This window comes from Brassica napus, chromosome A2, assembly GCF_020379485.1.
Source record: "Brassica napus cultivar Da-Ae chromosome A2, Da-Ae, whole genome shotgun sequence".
NCBI lineage: Eukaryota > Viridiplantae > Streptophyta > Magnoliopsida > Brassicales > Brassicaceae > Brassica > Brassica napus.
In genome coordinates this window covers 19849407-19865358 of record NC_063435.1, presented here as the reverse complement: position 1 = coordinate 19865358, position 15952 = coordinate 19849407, and the positions used below count along the sequence as shown (strand labels likewise).

Genomic DNA, 15952 nt, shown 5'->3' with positions numbered 1-15952 from the left:
CACACAAATAATAACTAAAACAATAGATTTTCAAATTAACCAAAATCTAAAAATTTTAAAAAATTTATTAAAAGTTAAAAATCTATTGATCTTATCGTAAAAAAATATTATATTTACTATTTTCAATATAAAATAAAATTTTAAATGATTTATAAAATATTATATTTTAATATAAAAATAGTTTTAATGTAAACTCACCCGCCCGTAGGGCAGGCAACCCCTAGTCTTAAATAATAAAGTTGGCTTATCTGCCCTCTCAGGCGTCCACATCATCATTCACATAGGGGGTTTTGCGACACGTCAGCAGTGTTGTTTCTATGTATTTTTTCTTTGCGATGAGTTTAGTTCTTGGACTTTATTGGGCTAGGTTTGATATACTTAAGTCTCTGAAAACAAATCAACAAAACTAAGCCCAACTAATACATTTCATCTAAACCTAAAGTCTCGCCTCTTTTCTTCTTCTTCTATGTAGCCATTGAATGTGTTCAGACTTTTCCACTTCTTCTTCCATCATAATCTCCCATTCCCATTAACTCAAACCATTATTTCATTCATCAAAACAAAAACAGCTTAACTCACATCACCCTTCCACTTCTCTATCCCACTCTATATAAGACAATGTCGTCATATGCAGCCTTCACACTGCTCAAAACACCACCAAGAAACCACCTTAAGCTACATTGGCGAACACATATTCTTTCAGTTCCACAGTTACATGTGAAGAATATTATATTGCTAGAGAAGCGACTGGTTCGTTTTCCCCTGAGCTCAGGTACAGTAATGATCGTAAGGAAACAATCGATTCCGAAGAAGACGATAACTACTGGTACTCTTTAACAGTTCCTACATTCGATTTTTTTTCTCATTAATTGTTTTTCGTTGATGGTTCTGTTTACCTAAAATATGATGTGCTTTGATGATTTTACTTTCTTCTTGCGATGCTTAACTTAAAAGGAACTTCTCCTGGTGGCTTGATTAAGGCATGTTTCCCTTCATGAAGGTCTCTGATCGTATCCTACTGATCCAAATTGTTGCAAGATGCAGCACCTACCTAAGCATTCCGACAATTGGGTACTGGTAAAAACTCTTTCTGATCTTTTTATCAGTCTAATATTGGATATTTTCATTTGTTTAAATTATCTGAGACCTTTGTTAGACATGTTCACTTTCCTATGGCAGTTGAAAAGGCCAAGTTCTACTACATTGCTGCTTTTTCCCCTAGCATGTATATCACTAGACTCCATACAGTAGGCATGTGAACATGCCACTGCAAACACCAAGGTAAATGGAGGCTGAGCTATGATCCTTCACTACAACCAAGTTCATTGATACTGCTCAGATATCTGGCAGGTGATCACGGTTAACCTTCATGTTCCTTATCTGTGAGTTTTTCATAGAGGTTCAGGAGAAGTACATGTCGTTACCAAATCCTAATACTATTATATCTTACAGTGTCTAATCATTGGAGATGTAGAGATAAGCAAGACTCTTGCTTGAACCAAGTACATGGAGTATGTTTTGGAATGAGACTGAGGCAAGAACCTTCTCCAGGGTTCACGGCTGGGAGGTAAATTGCCATATTTTCGCCCTGTTTTTTTTTTAAAAAAATTAGTATTAACAAAGACAATTTATAATTAATCTGTTTGGTTATTTTTTGTATAGACAATACAAGACGACTGATAGCAGCATCGCTAAAGGGAGTTACTTTCAGCCATATTGGACTCATACTTCTTCCAGTAAGTCTCATTGCCCAAGCATCTGCATATATTAGCTTTAACCTTACAGTCATGAACCTCCCATGACTCAAAAATAAAATATTTTGGTAAGAATTAATGGATTGCTAGAGTTTTATGATTCAATAATGAAGTTCTTTTTTTCTTTCTCTGAAACAACTATGTACATTGGTAGTTCTCTCATGATCTCTGGCAAAGATTTATGAATACTAATAATAATATTATTTGCAGGGGATAGCCCAATGCAGCCACTATGCTCAACATGGGATTTGCAAGTTTGTGTCAGCCTGCAAATTTAACCACTCCATGAGCTCTTATTCTTCACTCGCTGACATGCATGTTGCGCCTTAACCTCTTGGGTCTTGATTGCTCAGCACATTAGCTCCATCATCATCATCCTCTCCTTGAATGACCAACGCACAAAGATTCACTATTCGTGCTCCATTAAACCCAAAATCACAACAAGTGGTGGCTCAAACTGTTGCCTATGAAGTCTCTCCGTCTTCTTCTATGACCGCCGGTGTGAGAAAATTGGATCCTGCTGAGCCAAAATAGGTGACCCATCTAGCATTGAGGTTAAAACTTGAAGCTAAAGAGACAAAAAACTCAAAGGACAGAACCTCACTCTATTCTTTATATCTATTTTTCTTCTTCTTTTTTTTCATTTATCAAATTACCATGAAGTCCATGAACTCAGAAACATGAAAGATCTCCACAAACTAGACAGATGTTTGGGACTAAGTAAGATAGATTGGACAATGATTTTTATTATTTACATGTAAAGAAAAGAGAAACGAAGGTGTATTTATTCTTCCTCTAGCTAGATCATCTTATTTTCTAAATCTAAGCAATGATTAGAAGTCTTACTCCTCATAACTATGTGTGATCCGGGTTCATTTATTCTGCCTGCTATTTTTCCCTTACATAATAACATCCAACTTTCTTTTGCACGTTTATTTCTCTTTCAAAACAAATGGTTTCACTTTTAAAATTTCAGAATTTTATAGCTTGACACATAAAAAATAATAAAAGCTCTCATATATAATCTTAAATGCGATCAACTGATTTGCTACATCACTTTTCATTTTTTTTGAGAAATCACTTTTCTTATGTTGCAAAGTAAAGTCGGTATCAATGACATGTAATTAAGTAATAGAGCTTTAATCGTAGTTTCAAAGTATTTTCCCTCAAATTATTCATTTCTACATCATTTTGTTTTCCAAGAGTTACAAACGTCCATGTCTCTTTTCATTCTGGTTAAAGATAAACACGTCCACGCTACACAATAAATTTTTTGTATCAATATGAAAGAATGAAAATCTACTTTTTGGGTTTGATGATTTTAAAGAGCTATTCATTTCTACATCATTGTTGTTTTCCAAGAGTTACAAACGTCCATGTCTCTTTTCATTCCGGTTAAATATAAACACGTCCACTGTATACAATTAAAAAAATTTGTATCCATACGAAAGAATGAAAATCTACTTTTTGGGTTTAATGATTCTAAAGAAATTTGGTCAACCAATAAGTTCTAACCAAATCATAATCTATTCAAATCAGTTTATGTCGTTGGACAGTTGTTTGCTGTTCTTCTAATGCAATAACATGGTGTTGTCACATACTAGATATAATTGCAACTACATTCTAATTGTACTTTATAGAAACAAAAATACTAAGAGTCCGCCTGAAGAACAAAAATACTTTTTCCGATTGACACTAAACAAAAAAGGACTCGAAAAGATAAGAATAGTAGATTACCCAAAGACAATGTGATTTTAGTATTTGGTTAAAAGAAATTTTTAAATAAGAACATTGTTAAAAGACATTCATAATCACGGATATAATACATTCAGATATATCACAATCAAAAATAAAACTTTAACACATCATTTAAAATATATTAAAATATTACACATAATATCAAGCAAATGCAAAAAAAGAACGTATTTCCATTAAAAATATAACTGAAATGAATACTGAAAATAAAATAGTACAAATATCATAAAATGTAGTTGATAACAAATAAAAATTCAAACGCGTAAAAATTATAAACTAAAAAATATATATATAAATATATGTATATATCTAATTAGAAAAGAAACTATATTTATTATATTCAGTTTAAAGTAAATTTTCAAACTTTTTATGAAATTAAAATACATTTTAATATAAAATAAATTTAGTGTAAATTCACCCGCCCGTAGGGCGGACCAATCCCTAGTATACAATAAAATAACTTATTTAGAAGATCGTTTTCGCTTAACATTACTTATTAGTAATGGAAATATACAATAATTATTGTTTTATAATATAAGAGCAATTATACTAAATGACCTTAAAATAGTTTTTTTTTTCCACCAACATAGCTAACAATGAGGAAAATGATTAAAATAAGTTTCATTAAACAGCCAAAAACTCTTATATCCTAACTCTACGGTATACAAGATATGAGCCCGTTGCGTTGCAACCGGTTTTTGTTCGATGTTTTAAATTAATAAAAACCATAAAATGATAAATCATTTTATTATAGTGTTATGATTGTTTTTTGCATATGTTGTTTGAGATTTATTTATAATTAAAACGTTTTCACACATAAGTTCAAGTTAATATTTGTATTTTATAATCATGGTGCATAGATGAGTTGTTATAAACTTTATACTAAAGATTAGAGAAAATACTATAGATAAACATTAAAACTGAACACAATCCAAAATAAGAAATGAAAAGTAAAAAAAAAATGAAAGTTAAATACACCAATCGAATCAATAACAGCATCAATAACAGCACTATACATGCTCTTACATACTAATTTAATGTTTTATTTAATAAGTTTTTAAACTTTTATTTTGCTTGGATTTTTTTGAAAAATGAAAACATTCTATTTTATGGGAAGGAGCCATGTGAAGCAAAATGTATGCATCCTTTCCTATGCATATAATTCTCCATTATTACCTAACGGATAATATATATGAAAGAACGTGATCATTGCAAAAGCATTTTAAACAATTCGTAATATCTGCAAGAGCTTTTCTGTGAGATGTCACTGAACCTTATTACCTTACCAAAACTAAAAAAGAAATTAATTGTACTATTTGATTTCTGTTCAATTATTTTATATACCACCAACCAAACTTAAGTGCCAAGGGAGAAAGTCCAACCAAGGCCGTTAATGAAATCCAATATAATCTAGCTTCATAATCAAATATCACAAGATATATATTAAAGCTGATCTACATCGCGGCTAGCCAAATGCCCAAAAAAAATCTCACAAACGAATTTTTTCCATCTTTTTTTTAACACTGAAAGATGATTATATTAAACAAAAAACATTACATCAAGAGATACAGATATGATAACTAAAGCTGGATGAACCCAAAATTTAACCTGAACCTATCTTGCATGATGAAAGAGAGGGTAAAACCAAAAAAACAAGATCAAAGTGAAGAGGAGGAGATGCTCCTAAACGACACAACACCAATACTCCATGTGGGTCTTTGAAGAGACTATGAACTAGGAACCTCCCATAGTGAATAAGTGCAAGCAATTAGAAACCAGAGAACCTGAGCTTCAACACCGGAGAACAGAACACTTTGTTCTATAACATTCAACTGAGAAGTCGAGAGTATGACGAGAACGACTAAGAAACGCCAACTGAGAAGCCGTGAAAGATGAGGACTCGATCATATCTAGATCTTCAGCTTTTCACCTTCAGAATCAAACATGCAAATGATCGGATGAAACACTGGAGATGGAAGAAACAAAAAGCTAAACCTGACTCCAACCCTTTGGAAGCGGCCGGAGTCGGTGAACGGAGGCCAAGAGATGAAGAAGCTTTCTAAGAGAGAAGATGGAGTGTTTATTTACTTCAGCTAACCCAGAAAATACGAAATTTTTCCATCTATACTGATGCGCCTCAGATCGTAGAACCCACGTCCTGCTCCTTACCGCCATGGACTAGATTGGTTCGGATGAACCTGGACATTAGGCAAAGGGTCATCTTGACCAAATCGCATGGAAAATGGAGTCTTTGACTATCTTTAATATCAGATCGCATGGAAAATGGAGTCTTTGACTATCTTTATAATTTTCTAGTCAATCTTTGTTATTTCCTAGATATGTTTTTCCGCATTTCTTTATGTCTTTCTTTGACCACAAGAACTATAAATATGTAATCCCTTTCATGAAGTAATACAATCGATGTTCCTTCTTCTTTTGAGTTTATACTCTTTGTTCTTTGCTTAGAACATTTTTAGTTTTCTTGGTGTGGTTAACTCCAAGTTAATCGCCTCTTTCTTGTTGGACCGGTGCATCACATCCGGCAACAGATCGAGTTTTGCTTCCTTGTCGGACATGTGAGTCATATCAGGCAACAATGAAGCACCCTGGTAGTATCATTGGGCCATCCGCAACCTTTTGTGTCACCATTCATTCCATGAGTTCTCCTTCCTCACGGATCGAGTCCATATCTTTCTTTACCGGTCGAGTGTTCGTTCCTTAGGGCGCATCAAGTGGTATCAAAGCCACTCAACCGGTACTATCTATTCATCTTCTCATCTATCGATCTATCCTTCATCTTTTCAACAACATGTCATTCAAGAGGCAGAATGATACAATATCACTGTTCAAGAATTCATAAGTGAATTTAAGCAGATGATCGAGGCTAAGTTTGCTCCGATCCACAAAAGAATTGATCAGTTTGAGACACAACAAAAGCAATCTGTGCCTAGCCATGAAAAACCAGAATCAAGGAGGCTAGCAGCGGAAGACTGGTTTGTAGAACCGGAAAACCAGGCTCAAGGTTCACTTCTTGTCACTAGGAGACCATTGAGCTATGATCTTGGTCTAAACTTTGTTGAGGAGGAAAAGCAATTCGATAGTCCGACGCAAGATTCACTTCTTGTCAGTAGGAGACCATTGAGCTATGATCTTGGTCTAATCTTTGATGAGGAGGCACAGCAAGAAACAATTGAGCAATCAGATCCTAAGGAGACTAAAGAAGCTGCTAAAGAAGCTGCAAAAGAAGAACTGATTCAGATTTCAACTTTAACCCATTTCGATGATATTTTCAAAAGGTATTCTCATTATTCACGACCTGATCCATACATCCTTTATTTTGAGACACTGAAGGAACTAGAATATGGGGAGAAGAAGCTTTGGGCATCTCTAGGTAAATCAAACATGGAAGAGGGAAGGGTTTTGAGTTCGGTTCTTAACTCACAAGTGCAATCAAAGATAACTGAAGCTGTGAATTTTGTCTTTGGAGAATCAGCTTTCTGGAATCCAGCTGACAAAGCAAAGGCTCTGTTGTTTGAAGAATTGAAGCCATATATCAGAACGAAATTTCAGTATAAGTTTTTGGATGTTGGTTGCAGCAAAAATGTCCAGGATGACCTACAGTATTTGGAGGTATGGTTATTTCATCCCAAAGAGTATGATGTTGGAAATGGAACTCAAAGAAACCATCACATAATTTACAAAGTAAGAGATGGGCGTGGAATGATCAAGCTAAAGTTGCTCGCACAACTACAATGGTTGCATAAAGGTGGTAATGTGAACTTGATCTCTATTTCACCCATGTTTCTTTTTGATCCAGGAGAGTCAGATTTGTGGACAAATCCTTTTGAAGAGAAAGAGAATGATGTGCCTCAGATAGTACAACCCACGTACTGCTCCTTACCGCCATGGACCAGATTGGTTCGGATGAACCTTGACAGTAGGCAAAGGGTCATCTTGACCAGATCGCATGGGAAATGGAGTCTTTGACTATCTTTAATGCTAGATCGCATGGAAAATGGAGTCTTTGACTATCTTTATTATTTTCTAGTCAATCTTTGTTATTTCCTATATATTTTTCCGCATTTCTTTATGTCTTTCTTTGACCACAAGTACTATAAATATGTAATCCCTTTCATGAAGTAATACAATCAATTTTTTATTCTTCTTTTGAGTTTATACTATTTGTTCTTTGCTTAGAACATTTTTAGTTTTCTTGGTGTAGTTAGCTCCAAGTTAAACGCCTCTTTCTTGTTGGACCGGTGCGTCACATCCGGCAACAGATCGAGTTTTGCTTCCTTGTCGGACCTGTGAGTCATATCAAGCGACAATCAAGCACTCTGGTAGTATCATTGGGCCATCCGCAACCCTTTGTGTCACCGTTCATTCCATCAGTTCTCCTTCCTCACGGATCGAGTCCATATATTTTTTTACCGGTCGAGTGTTTATTCCTTAGGGCGCATCATATACATAAGAATATTTTTTTTTATATATTCTATCGATTGATCTGGTTGGTTTCTGAAAAAACACATTTACTGTTGCAGAGTGAATTGACTACAAAAAGGTAGACCGTCGTCTGTTACAATCCATCATGTTAACCACTTGGGCATAAATCCAAGTTTCTACTGATGAACCAATGATAATTTAGTTAGAATCGAAGATAGGATTGATATGGGTACACACCAAACTCAAAATATTACTACTAGACTACCCCATTTGGTTATATAAGAAATTTCACATTCTTTGATTGGCTCCTCTAGATGAAATATTGATGAGTGTTTCAGCATATAGATAGGATAAGTTGAAACATATAAGAGTATCGAATCACGTGAAATTTTCCACGTAGTATTCCAAAATACTCCCTCCGTTTGTGAATAAGTGTCACTTTGACACTTTTCACACAGACTAAGAAAGTAGCGGAAATATATGTAAGTCTTTATTAATTACATCTTTCTGGCCAATAGTATTTGAGATAAATAAAATTATTTATAAAACCAATGCAGTTTGCAATTAATTTCCAGCTGAAAGTAAGTATAATTTCCATTGGAATTGTAAAGTGACACTTTTTGTGTAACAAGAAAAAAAAGCTAGAATGACACTTATTATGAAACAGAGTGAGTAATAAATAAAAGGCGCCAGACAAACATTATATATTATATTTTATATATTGTATATTGTATTTTTTTTACGTATTCTGAAATAATATCTTATCTTAAATAATCAAAAAATCAGTAACTATTGTGTATATAATTAAATTGGTACGAACACATAAATAAATTTTATTAATCCAAACAATCACATCTTTTATTTTATATAATATATAATTAAATTTAAATGATATTAAGATATATATATATATATATAGAGTATACTTTTAATATTAATATCTATTAAATGATGTTTTCTACTCATATGATTTTTTTATAGCAAAAACATTGAATTGTTAATTACAACATTTTCATTGTAGGACTAATAGTTTTAGTAATTTATAATTTAAAAAAATAAATTCAATGCAATAGGTTTTAAATTTTAAGTTGTCAATATTTATTCAAAGTTTTTATCAAAAAAAATGTTCAAAGCAAATTTCGAGATTAAAATATTTATGTATTTTTTATATAGTATATAGTTTAATTTAATATACATATATATATCTTTAAATCTTAATATTTATTAAATGATACTTCCTAATATATATATATATATATATATATATATATATATATATATATATTAAATTTTAGTATTTATTAAATGATACTTCATACTTATATAATTTTGTAATCATTTGTATCTTGCAGAAACAAAAGTTTTAAGCCATGGATCACAAAAATTTGAGTGTGAAACTTTTAAAAATCACAAAAATTTGAATAAAAAAACCTATTTCTCTAAGAATTTTAGGAATCATTTTAGTGATAACATATGACTATCTCATTGTAAGGTTTCTCAAATAATATATAAGATATACTTTGAACTTTCTCATATATACCACTATAAGTAGTAATACGTATTATAATGAACTAAAATGTAGATGGAATAATTCATAACGCGCCCATCGTACATCTACTAGGCTCAATAAATTAGTTAGATGGGAAGAACATTTCCAACTTTTCCATTTCTAGTTCAACATTTTGAAAACCGTGTAATGGAAGATTCACAGAAAGCAATAGAAAGCGAGTAATACCATAAAGGACAAAAATAATCCTACTAAATAAGGTATAACAAAGTTGCAATATTGCAAATTGATTTGATGTGGTTTATTAGGTAGTCGGCGGAAGGCTTGAGAATTGGGTCACAATTGTGCCCCCACTGGGCTCACCATCTCATTTGCGTGCAATACTTTGTCATCACGCGTTCGCCACGCTTATTTTATCAAGTTGTTTTTCCTATATTCGAAGTTCTGTAAAATCCCTAAGATAACCCGGACTAATAAACATATAGAATACACATTTTTAATCCGATCGTTGACAAAAAGAAAAAAATTAATTCGATCGGACATAGATGGAAAGCATTAATGACTAGAGGCTAATATTATTGGAGAGAAAAGAATGTGGTTAAAAGTTAAGGTTTTTTTTTTCTGATTACCATAGTGTGTAGTGTGATCCCAAAATTTTATAAGCCAAATGACTATTCACTACGAGATCCGCAGGATCCGTATTTTATTATAACTTAAAACGCTCCAGTGGTCAAAGAAAACCAAACCAAAGGTGGAACTATCATGTATCTTTCTATTACCACTAGCCAAAACCACTTGGTTAGTTAAAAGTTAAGACTACTGAACCAGCTTCGAAGACTGTAAAATCTCAGCAAGTCTTGAAGAGCATGCATCAGCATAATTTGATGTAAAAGCAGTTATCTTTATCCAAAATAAATAATTGATCTTGGAGAGTTACTAGTTTAGGGTTTTTTTTTAAAAAAACATTGTTTAATAAACCAAATTATTTTGTATGTGTATTATCTAATACAGAAAAATAGCAGTTAATTATAAGCTATGCATGAATATAATAATGAAAAGTAATTAAACCATAAGATAATTATCAACTGTAATTTAGAAAATATAATTAAATAATTTGTGTTAACGTTATTACGATATTTAAACTTCCATGCTGTATAATATTTTAAAAAGTGGATTAACATACAAAAAAATTATTAGACACGATCAAAAACAAAATAACAAAACCCTTTTACGTTTCTAAGATTATCGTTTAATATGTAAAGACAAATAGTTATGCATGGCTATTTAATTAGTACGTGCCAATCATCGACTAAGTATAGATGAAAATTCACTACAGTGGCGACGACAGGCTTGATAAAATGGTGCACATTAGTTTTTATCTGTTCAAAGCATGATAAACCGACGCAATCACTCTCACACCAAATCAATTCTTGATGGACCTGAACACGTAAATCCCACCAATTGCATCGTCTGATCCTCTGAGGATCCACCCCGATGTATAATGTATTACTCGGACAAAGTAAACTCTACAAATAAAACATTACTTCGATAAAATTGTTATATAAACTAATCGGTTACTGTATTTGCATCAAATTAGCCTAAAATGACAGGTTAGCCTAATATCGCTTATGTTGTATATATTATACACTAATTAAATCCTTTTCTGATTTCCCATTAAAATACTCTAGAAATCACCGGTATTACAATGCTCTTTCTATTCATCTTATGCAAGTTCCGTTGTTTCCTAAAGTTCGAATCGACTTTTCCCGCAATATTATATATGATAGATAATCATTAATCAGCACCGAATATATATATTATATATATAACTTAACAATTAATCATCTGGAGACCATCCAAACAGTTTTTGAAACACTGATCACAAATAATATCAATTGAGCTAAATACACCTAGCTACCTCATAAAATACTCCCACACACTTTATATTTGAACCGAACCTAACCTAGCTACTTCGATCATTTTGCACTTATATATACATACATTAATTTCTAGATATCTATTTCACAAGTAATTTTCATATTTCAGTTTTATTCTCCAAAGCCATCTACAAGCTCATGGGGTAGGACCATAAGATCGAAAGAATTTGGATGATCTATATTATTATCACTGGTCCATTGCGCCTAGTTGATTACGCTTTCACATCATTAAATTTTAAACTATATCTCTTTGTAATATTCAAAGCCATTTAATCAGTATAAGTAATATCTCAATATATATATACCATAAAGCAATACTATTTTAATCATCACCAACTAATTAAGTTATGCTAATAAATGGAGCAAATATATGATTATAGATTGAGATACTCTAATCAAAGTCCCATCAGCAACTTTGAAGGAAAGAATCGAATAATTCCATAAGGAAAAGCTTAAATATCGTAAACTATTTTTTAGCAAAGGCATATGATTAAATGGGAAATCAAAATAAACTATTACATTTTAGTTAGCAACACTTAATGAAGAACTTTTGTATTCATTTAATTGTTAAAATTTAACCTTAGAAGGCGCAAGTCACATGCAGCTTCCTCCTAACTCGTCCTTTATATAAACTCACTCACACCACCTCTATCTCCACAACACATTCCAAACACATCTCATTCTTAATCAACAAACATATAACTTACTCAGCTTCACTACCAATCCTTTTGAATTCGATCAAAACACCTTGAAACCTACCTAAACCTTATTCGGTTTTCACTACATATACTATCGGTTCCATCAAACTCAACCCTAGAATGGAGAACATGTTTAGGCTCATGGGAAGTGAAGATTTCTCTGACAGACAACGGTGCATTTGGGTTAACGGTCCAGTTATCGTTGGAGCGGGCCCATCGGGGCTAGCCACAGCTGCTTGTCTCCGCGAGGAAGGTGTTCCCTTTGTGGTATTGGAGAGAGAAGAATGCATAGCTTCACTGTGGCAGAAAAGAACCTACGACAGACTCAAACTTCATTTACCCAAGAAAGTTTGTCAATTACCCAAAATGCCCTTCCCAGAAAACTACCCCGATTATCCGACAAAACGGCAGTTCATCGATTACCTTGAGTCCTACGCTACCCGATTCGACATTAGCCCTCAATTCAACGAGTGTGTTCAGTCCGCCCGTTACGAAAAGACCAGTGGTCTCTGGCGTATTAAGACGGTGAAGTCTTCTCCTTCCTCGGCCGTTTCCGGGTCAGAGATGGAATATATCTGCCGGTGGCTAGTGGTGGCGACGGGAGAAAACGCGGAGAGAGTTGTTCCCGAGATAGATGGGCTGACGACGGAGTTCAACGGAGAGGTGATACACTCTTGTGAGTATAAATCTGGGGAGAAATACAGAGGAAAAAGTGTTCTTGTCGTCGGATGTGGAAACTCCGGCATGGAAGTTTCTCTTGATCTCGCAAATCACGGTGCTAACCCCTCCATGGTTGTTCGTAGCTCGGTAAGTTATACAAATCAAAGTTCCAACTTTAAACTTAGTTTACAAATTTTTATAGTCAATAAAGATTTACCCTTAAGCTAATTTGGTATTTAATTTTGATCAGGTTCATGTCTTACCTAGGGAGATTCTAGGCAAATCGACTTTCGAAATCTCAATGATACTGATGAAGTGGCTACCTCTATGGCTAGTGGACAAGATTCTGTTGATCCTCGCATGGCTGGTTTTGGGAAACTTGACAAAGAATGGGCTAAAGAGGCCCAAAATGGGTCCAATGGAGCTCAAGGTCCTCACAGGGAAGACTCCAGTGCTTGATATCGGAGCTATGGAGAAAATAAAATCCGGCCAGGTAGATATCGTCCCTGGAATCAAAAGGTTCTCTCGTAGCCACGTGGAGCTCGTTGATGGTCAGATATTAGATCTTGACGCTGTTGTTCTAGCCACGGGATACCGCAGTAACGTTCCTTCTTGGCTTCAGGTGAGAAACAAAACAAAACAACTTCAATCTAATAGTTTCGGTAGTTTATTGCATAACAAGTCAACTGAATCTATTCTTTTTGTCCTTCAGGAAAATGACCTATTTTCCAAGAACGGGTTTCCTAAATCGCCGTTTCCAAACGCATGGAAAGGTAAATCGGGACTTTACGCGGCTGGATTCACGAGGAAAGGATTGGCCGGAGCATCAGCAGACGCTATTAGCATCGCTTAAGACATTGGTAACGTGTGGAGAGAAGAGACCAAACGACGGAAAATGAGAACACGAGTGGGTCACCGCAGATGCATCTCAGTTGCTTAGAGGTCAAGTTAGAGTTATTTCATACATTTATTATATTATTTTAAAACGGTTCGGGACAAAAAGTTAAAACAGTGTTTATTTATTAATTCATTTTTTTGTAAAGAAAAGAAGAAGAAAGTATACAGATAAAAAGATAGGGAATAAACAGTGTGTAAAAGAGAGCCCTGTCCTCAAGACCCAACGGTGTTGTTTTTGATGGCTGTCTGGGAATTTGTATTAACTTGGATGATGTGGTGTTTCTCTTTAATTATTTTATTTTTATGATTTTTTTATTTTACGTGTTGTTTGTAATGGTTTATGAAATACCAGTATTAATTCAATGCTACGCATGGGAATATTTTTGATTACGCAAGACCAAATTCAGTTCTGTATCACTAAAATTACACAACTTGATTATTAGAGGGAGATGAATATACATACACAAACCAATAACACATATTTTCGTTTATTAACCGCATACATAAAATTAGATTTGTTTTGAAAATGCATTGAAAATAATTATGTTATGAAAGTTATCAAACTCTTTAGTTTGAGAACATGTGTAATTTATTATTTAGTGTAATTCTATACCACCTTTAAAATATAGTATATGACATAAATGACAAGCTCACATACAGCATCACTAAAACTTCAAACGTACGTCCATTTATTTTTTTTCTTAGAATAGGATCAACTTTTTCATGGCGGCAATTTTGCATCTTTTCAACACTCAAAGTTCCAATCACCTTACATAAACCAAATTATCTCACTGAATATCAAAGTAATGACCGTAGAACTTTAAAGTGGTGAATTACCCGAAACCCGAAATACCCGAACCGAACCGATACCCGAAATGCCCAAGCCTACTCGGGACATTCATACGACACTAATTTTGAGTTAAAGTATCGAGATTGAATAAGAAAGAGTATAATCATTTCCTATTCTATTGTTAAACGATGGTAGTTCTGGTGTCGTTTATGATTTGTCAGTCAAATTTTAAAGATATGGGAACAAAAGAAATAAAACATCGTTGATATGTTTTGTTTTAATCATTATCTTGTTTTAATTGATTTTTAAATTTTTTTAAATCTAAGTGATATATGGCAGAATTTGGTTGGTCAGGCGTGTTTTTAAAAATATAGAAGATAATAAAACTAAATATTTTGACCATACATGTGGACATTATCTTCTTATGAATACTTATGAGTTTGTGTTTTATTAATTCAAAAACAAGCAGGATAAGTTATTCTTTCTATTTTCAAAATTTTTAAATCAAACATCAAATTATTTACGTATATATAACAAAACTTTAACTAAAATATGTTTTATTATTGTGTTGAAATTTTAAGAACACTCTATATTAATAATTTAAGAAAATATCTTTATACAAAAAAATTTCTTGATTAATATTTAATTGTAAATTGTTTTCTATCTTTTTTTTTAACTTTATAATAGAAAATATTATTTCAAGATAACAACATAAGATGTAAGAATTTTCTTATTTTTAAAAAATCTAATATTATTAATATAAATTTCCTTTTAATTATATATAAAAATTCATTAAGGATGTCATCAAATGCAAAAAATCACATCACAGATAATAGTATAGATAGATAATGTATTAATATATGTTTTTATTGTTGATAAAACAAATAATGGGTTACTCAAACGACAAAAAAAGTTGGTCCTTTTTTTTCCTTTTTTTAATCATGTTTAACATTGAAGTTCATTTTTCATTGAATTGTTTTTATTGGAAAATAATTTGAAAATGACCACTTATACTCCAATATACATATATCACGTTTCTTTTTTTTTACACAATGGGTAAACCACAATACAGCATCATATAATCTCTAATTATATTACATATGATAATCAACTACCTACAATATGTCATATTGATGAGCATCTCGCATAATGATTTTAGGATGAAGCTCTACGCAAAACACTTAGATCGACAGGACGGTTCTGCATGTATGACATTTTCGATGAATAGGTTCTCTCTGTAGTAGAGGACCACAACGAACAACACTACATGCAACATTCTGGAACCTTCAATAAGCTCTGCATTCTATAATCTGTAAAAAATTGCATTGTATGAAACTCGAACTCCAAACTTGAATATGGAAACCTTTATACTTTAACCACTGTTCTATGGTGCTTCTAAATATATGTATATATTATTTACAAAAAAATTTAAAATATGTTTTTAGGAAATAAAATTTAGGAGATTTTGAGGCCAAACTTTGAGTCCACTAACAACTATTTATGCTTTTTAA

At 32.8% G+C, this 15952-nt stretch overlaps 1 protein-coding gene across 2 annotated transcripts; it reads left to right on the top strand.

Moving 5' to 3' along the window:
• Nucleotides 1–11541: 11541 nt before the first annotated feature.
• LOC106409498 (probable indole-3-pyruvate monooxygenase YUCCA5) lies at nt 11542–13971 on the top strand. 2 transcript variants are annotated; one of them, XM_048759508.1, is made up of 3 exons: nt 11559–12901; nt 13005–13376; nt 13467–13971. In XM_048759508.1, exons 1-3 carry the CDS (start codon nt 12215–12217, stop codon nt 13605–13607), a joined length of 1200 nt encoding a protein of 399 aa, XP_048615465.1. In that variant the 5' UTR covers nt 11559–12214; the 3' UTR covers nt 13608–13971. The 2 variants fall into 2 exon arrangements, with proteins under 2 accessions (XP_048615464.1, XP_048615465.1); XM_048759507.1 differs by having other exon boundaries at nt 11542–12901; nt 13005–13971.
• The last annotated feature ends 1981 nt before the right edge of the window (nt 13972–15952 follow it).

Coding starts and splice junctions, on each gene's coding strand:
- LOC106409498 (XM_048759507.1), top strand. CDS start 12,215: ATGGAGAACATGTTTAGGCTCATGGGAAGTGAAGATTTCTCTGACAGA. Junction 12,902..13,004: donor CCATGGTTGTTCGTAGCTCG/GTAAGTTATACA, acceptor AATTTTGATCAG/GTTCATGTCTTACCTAGGGA.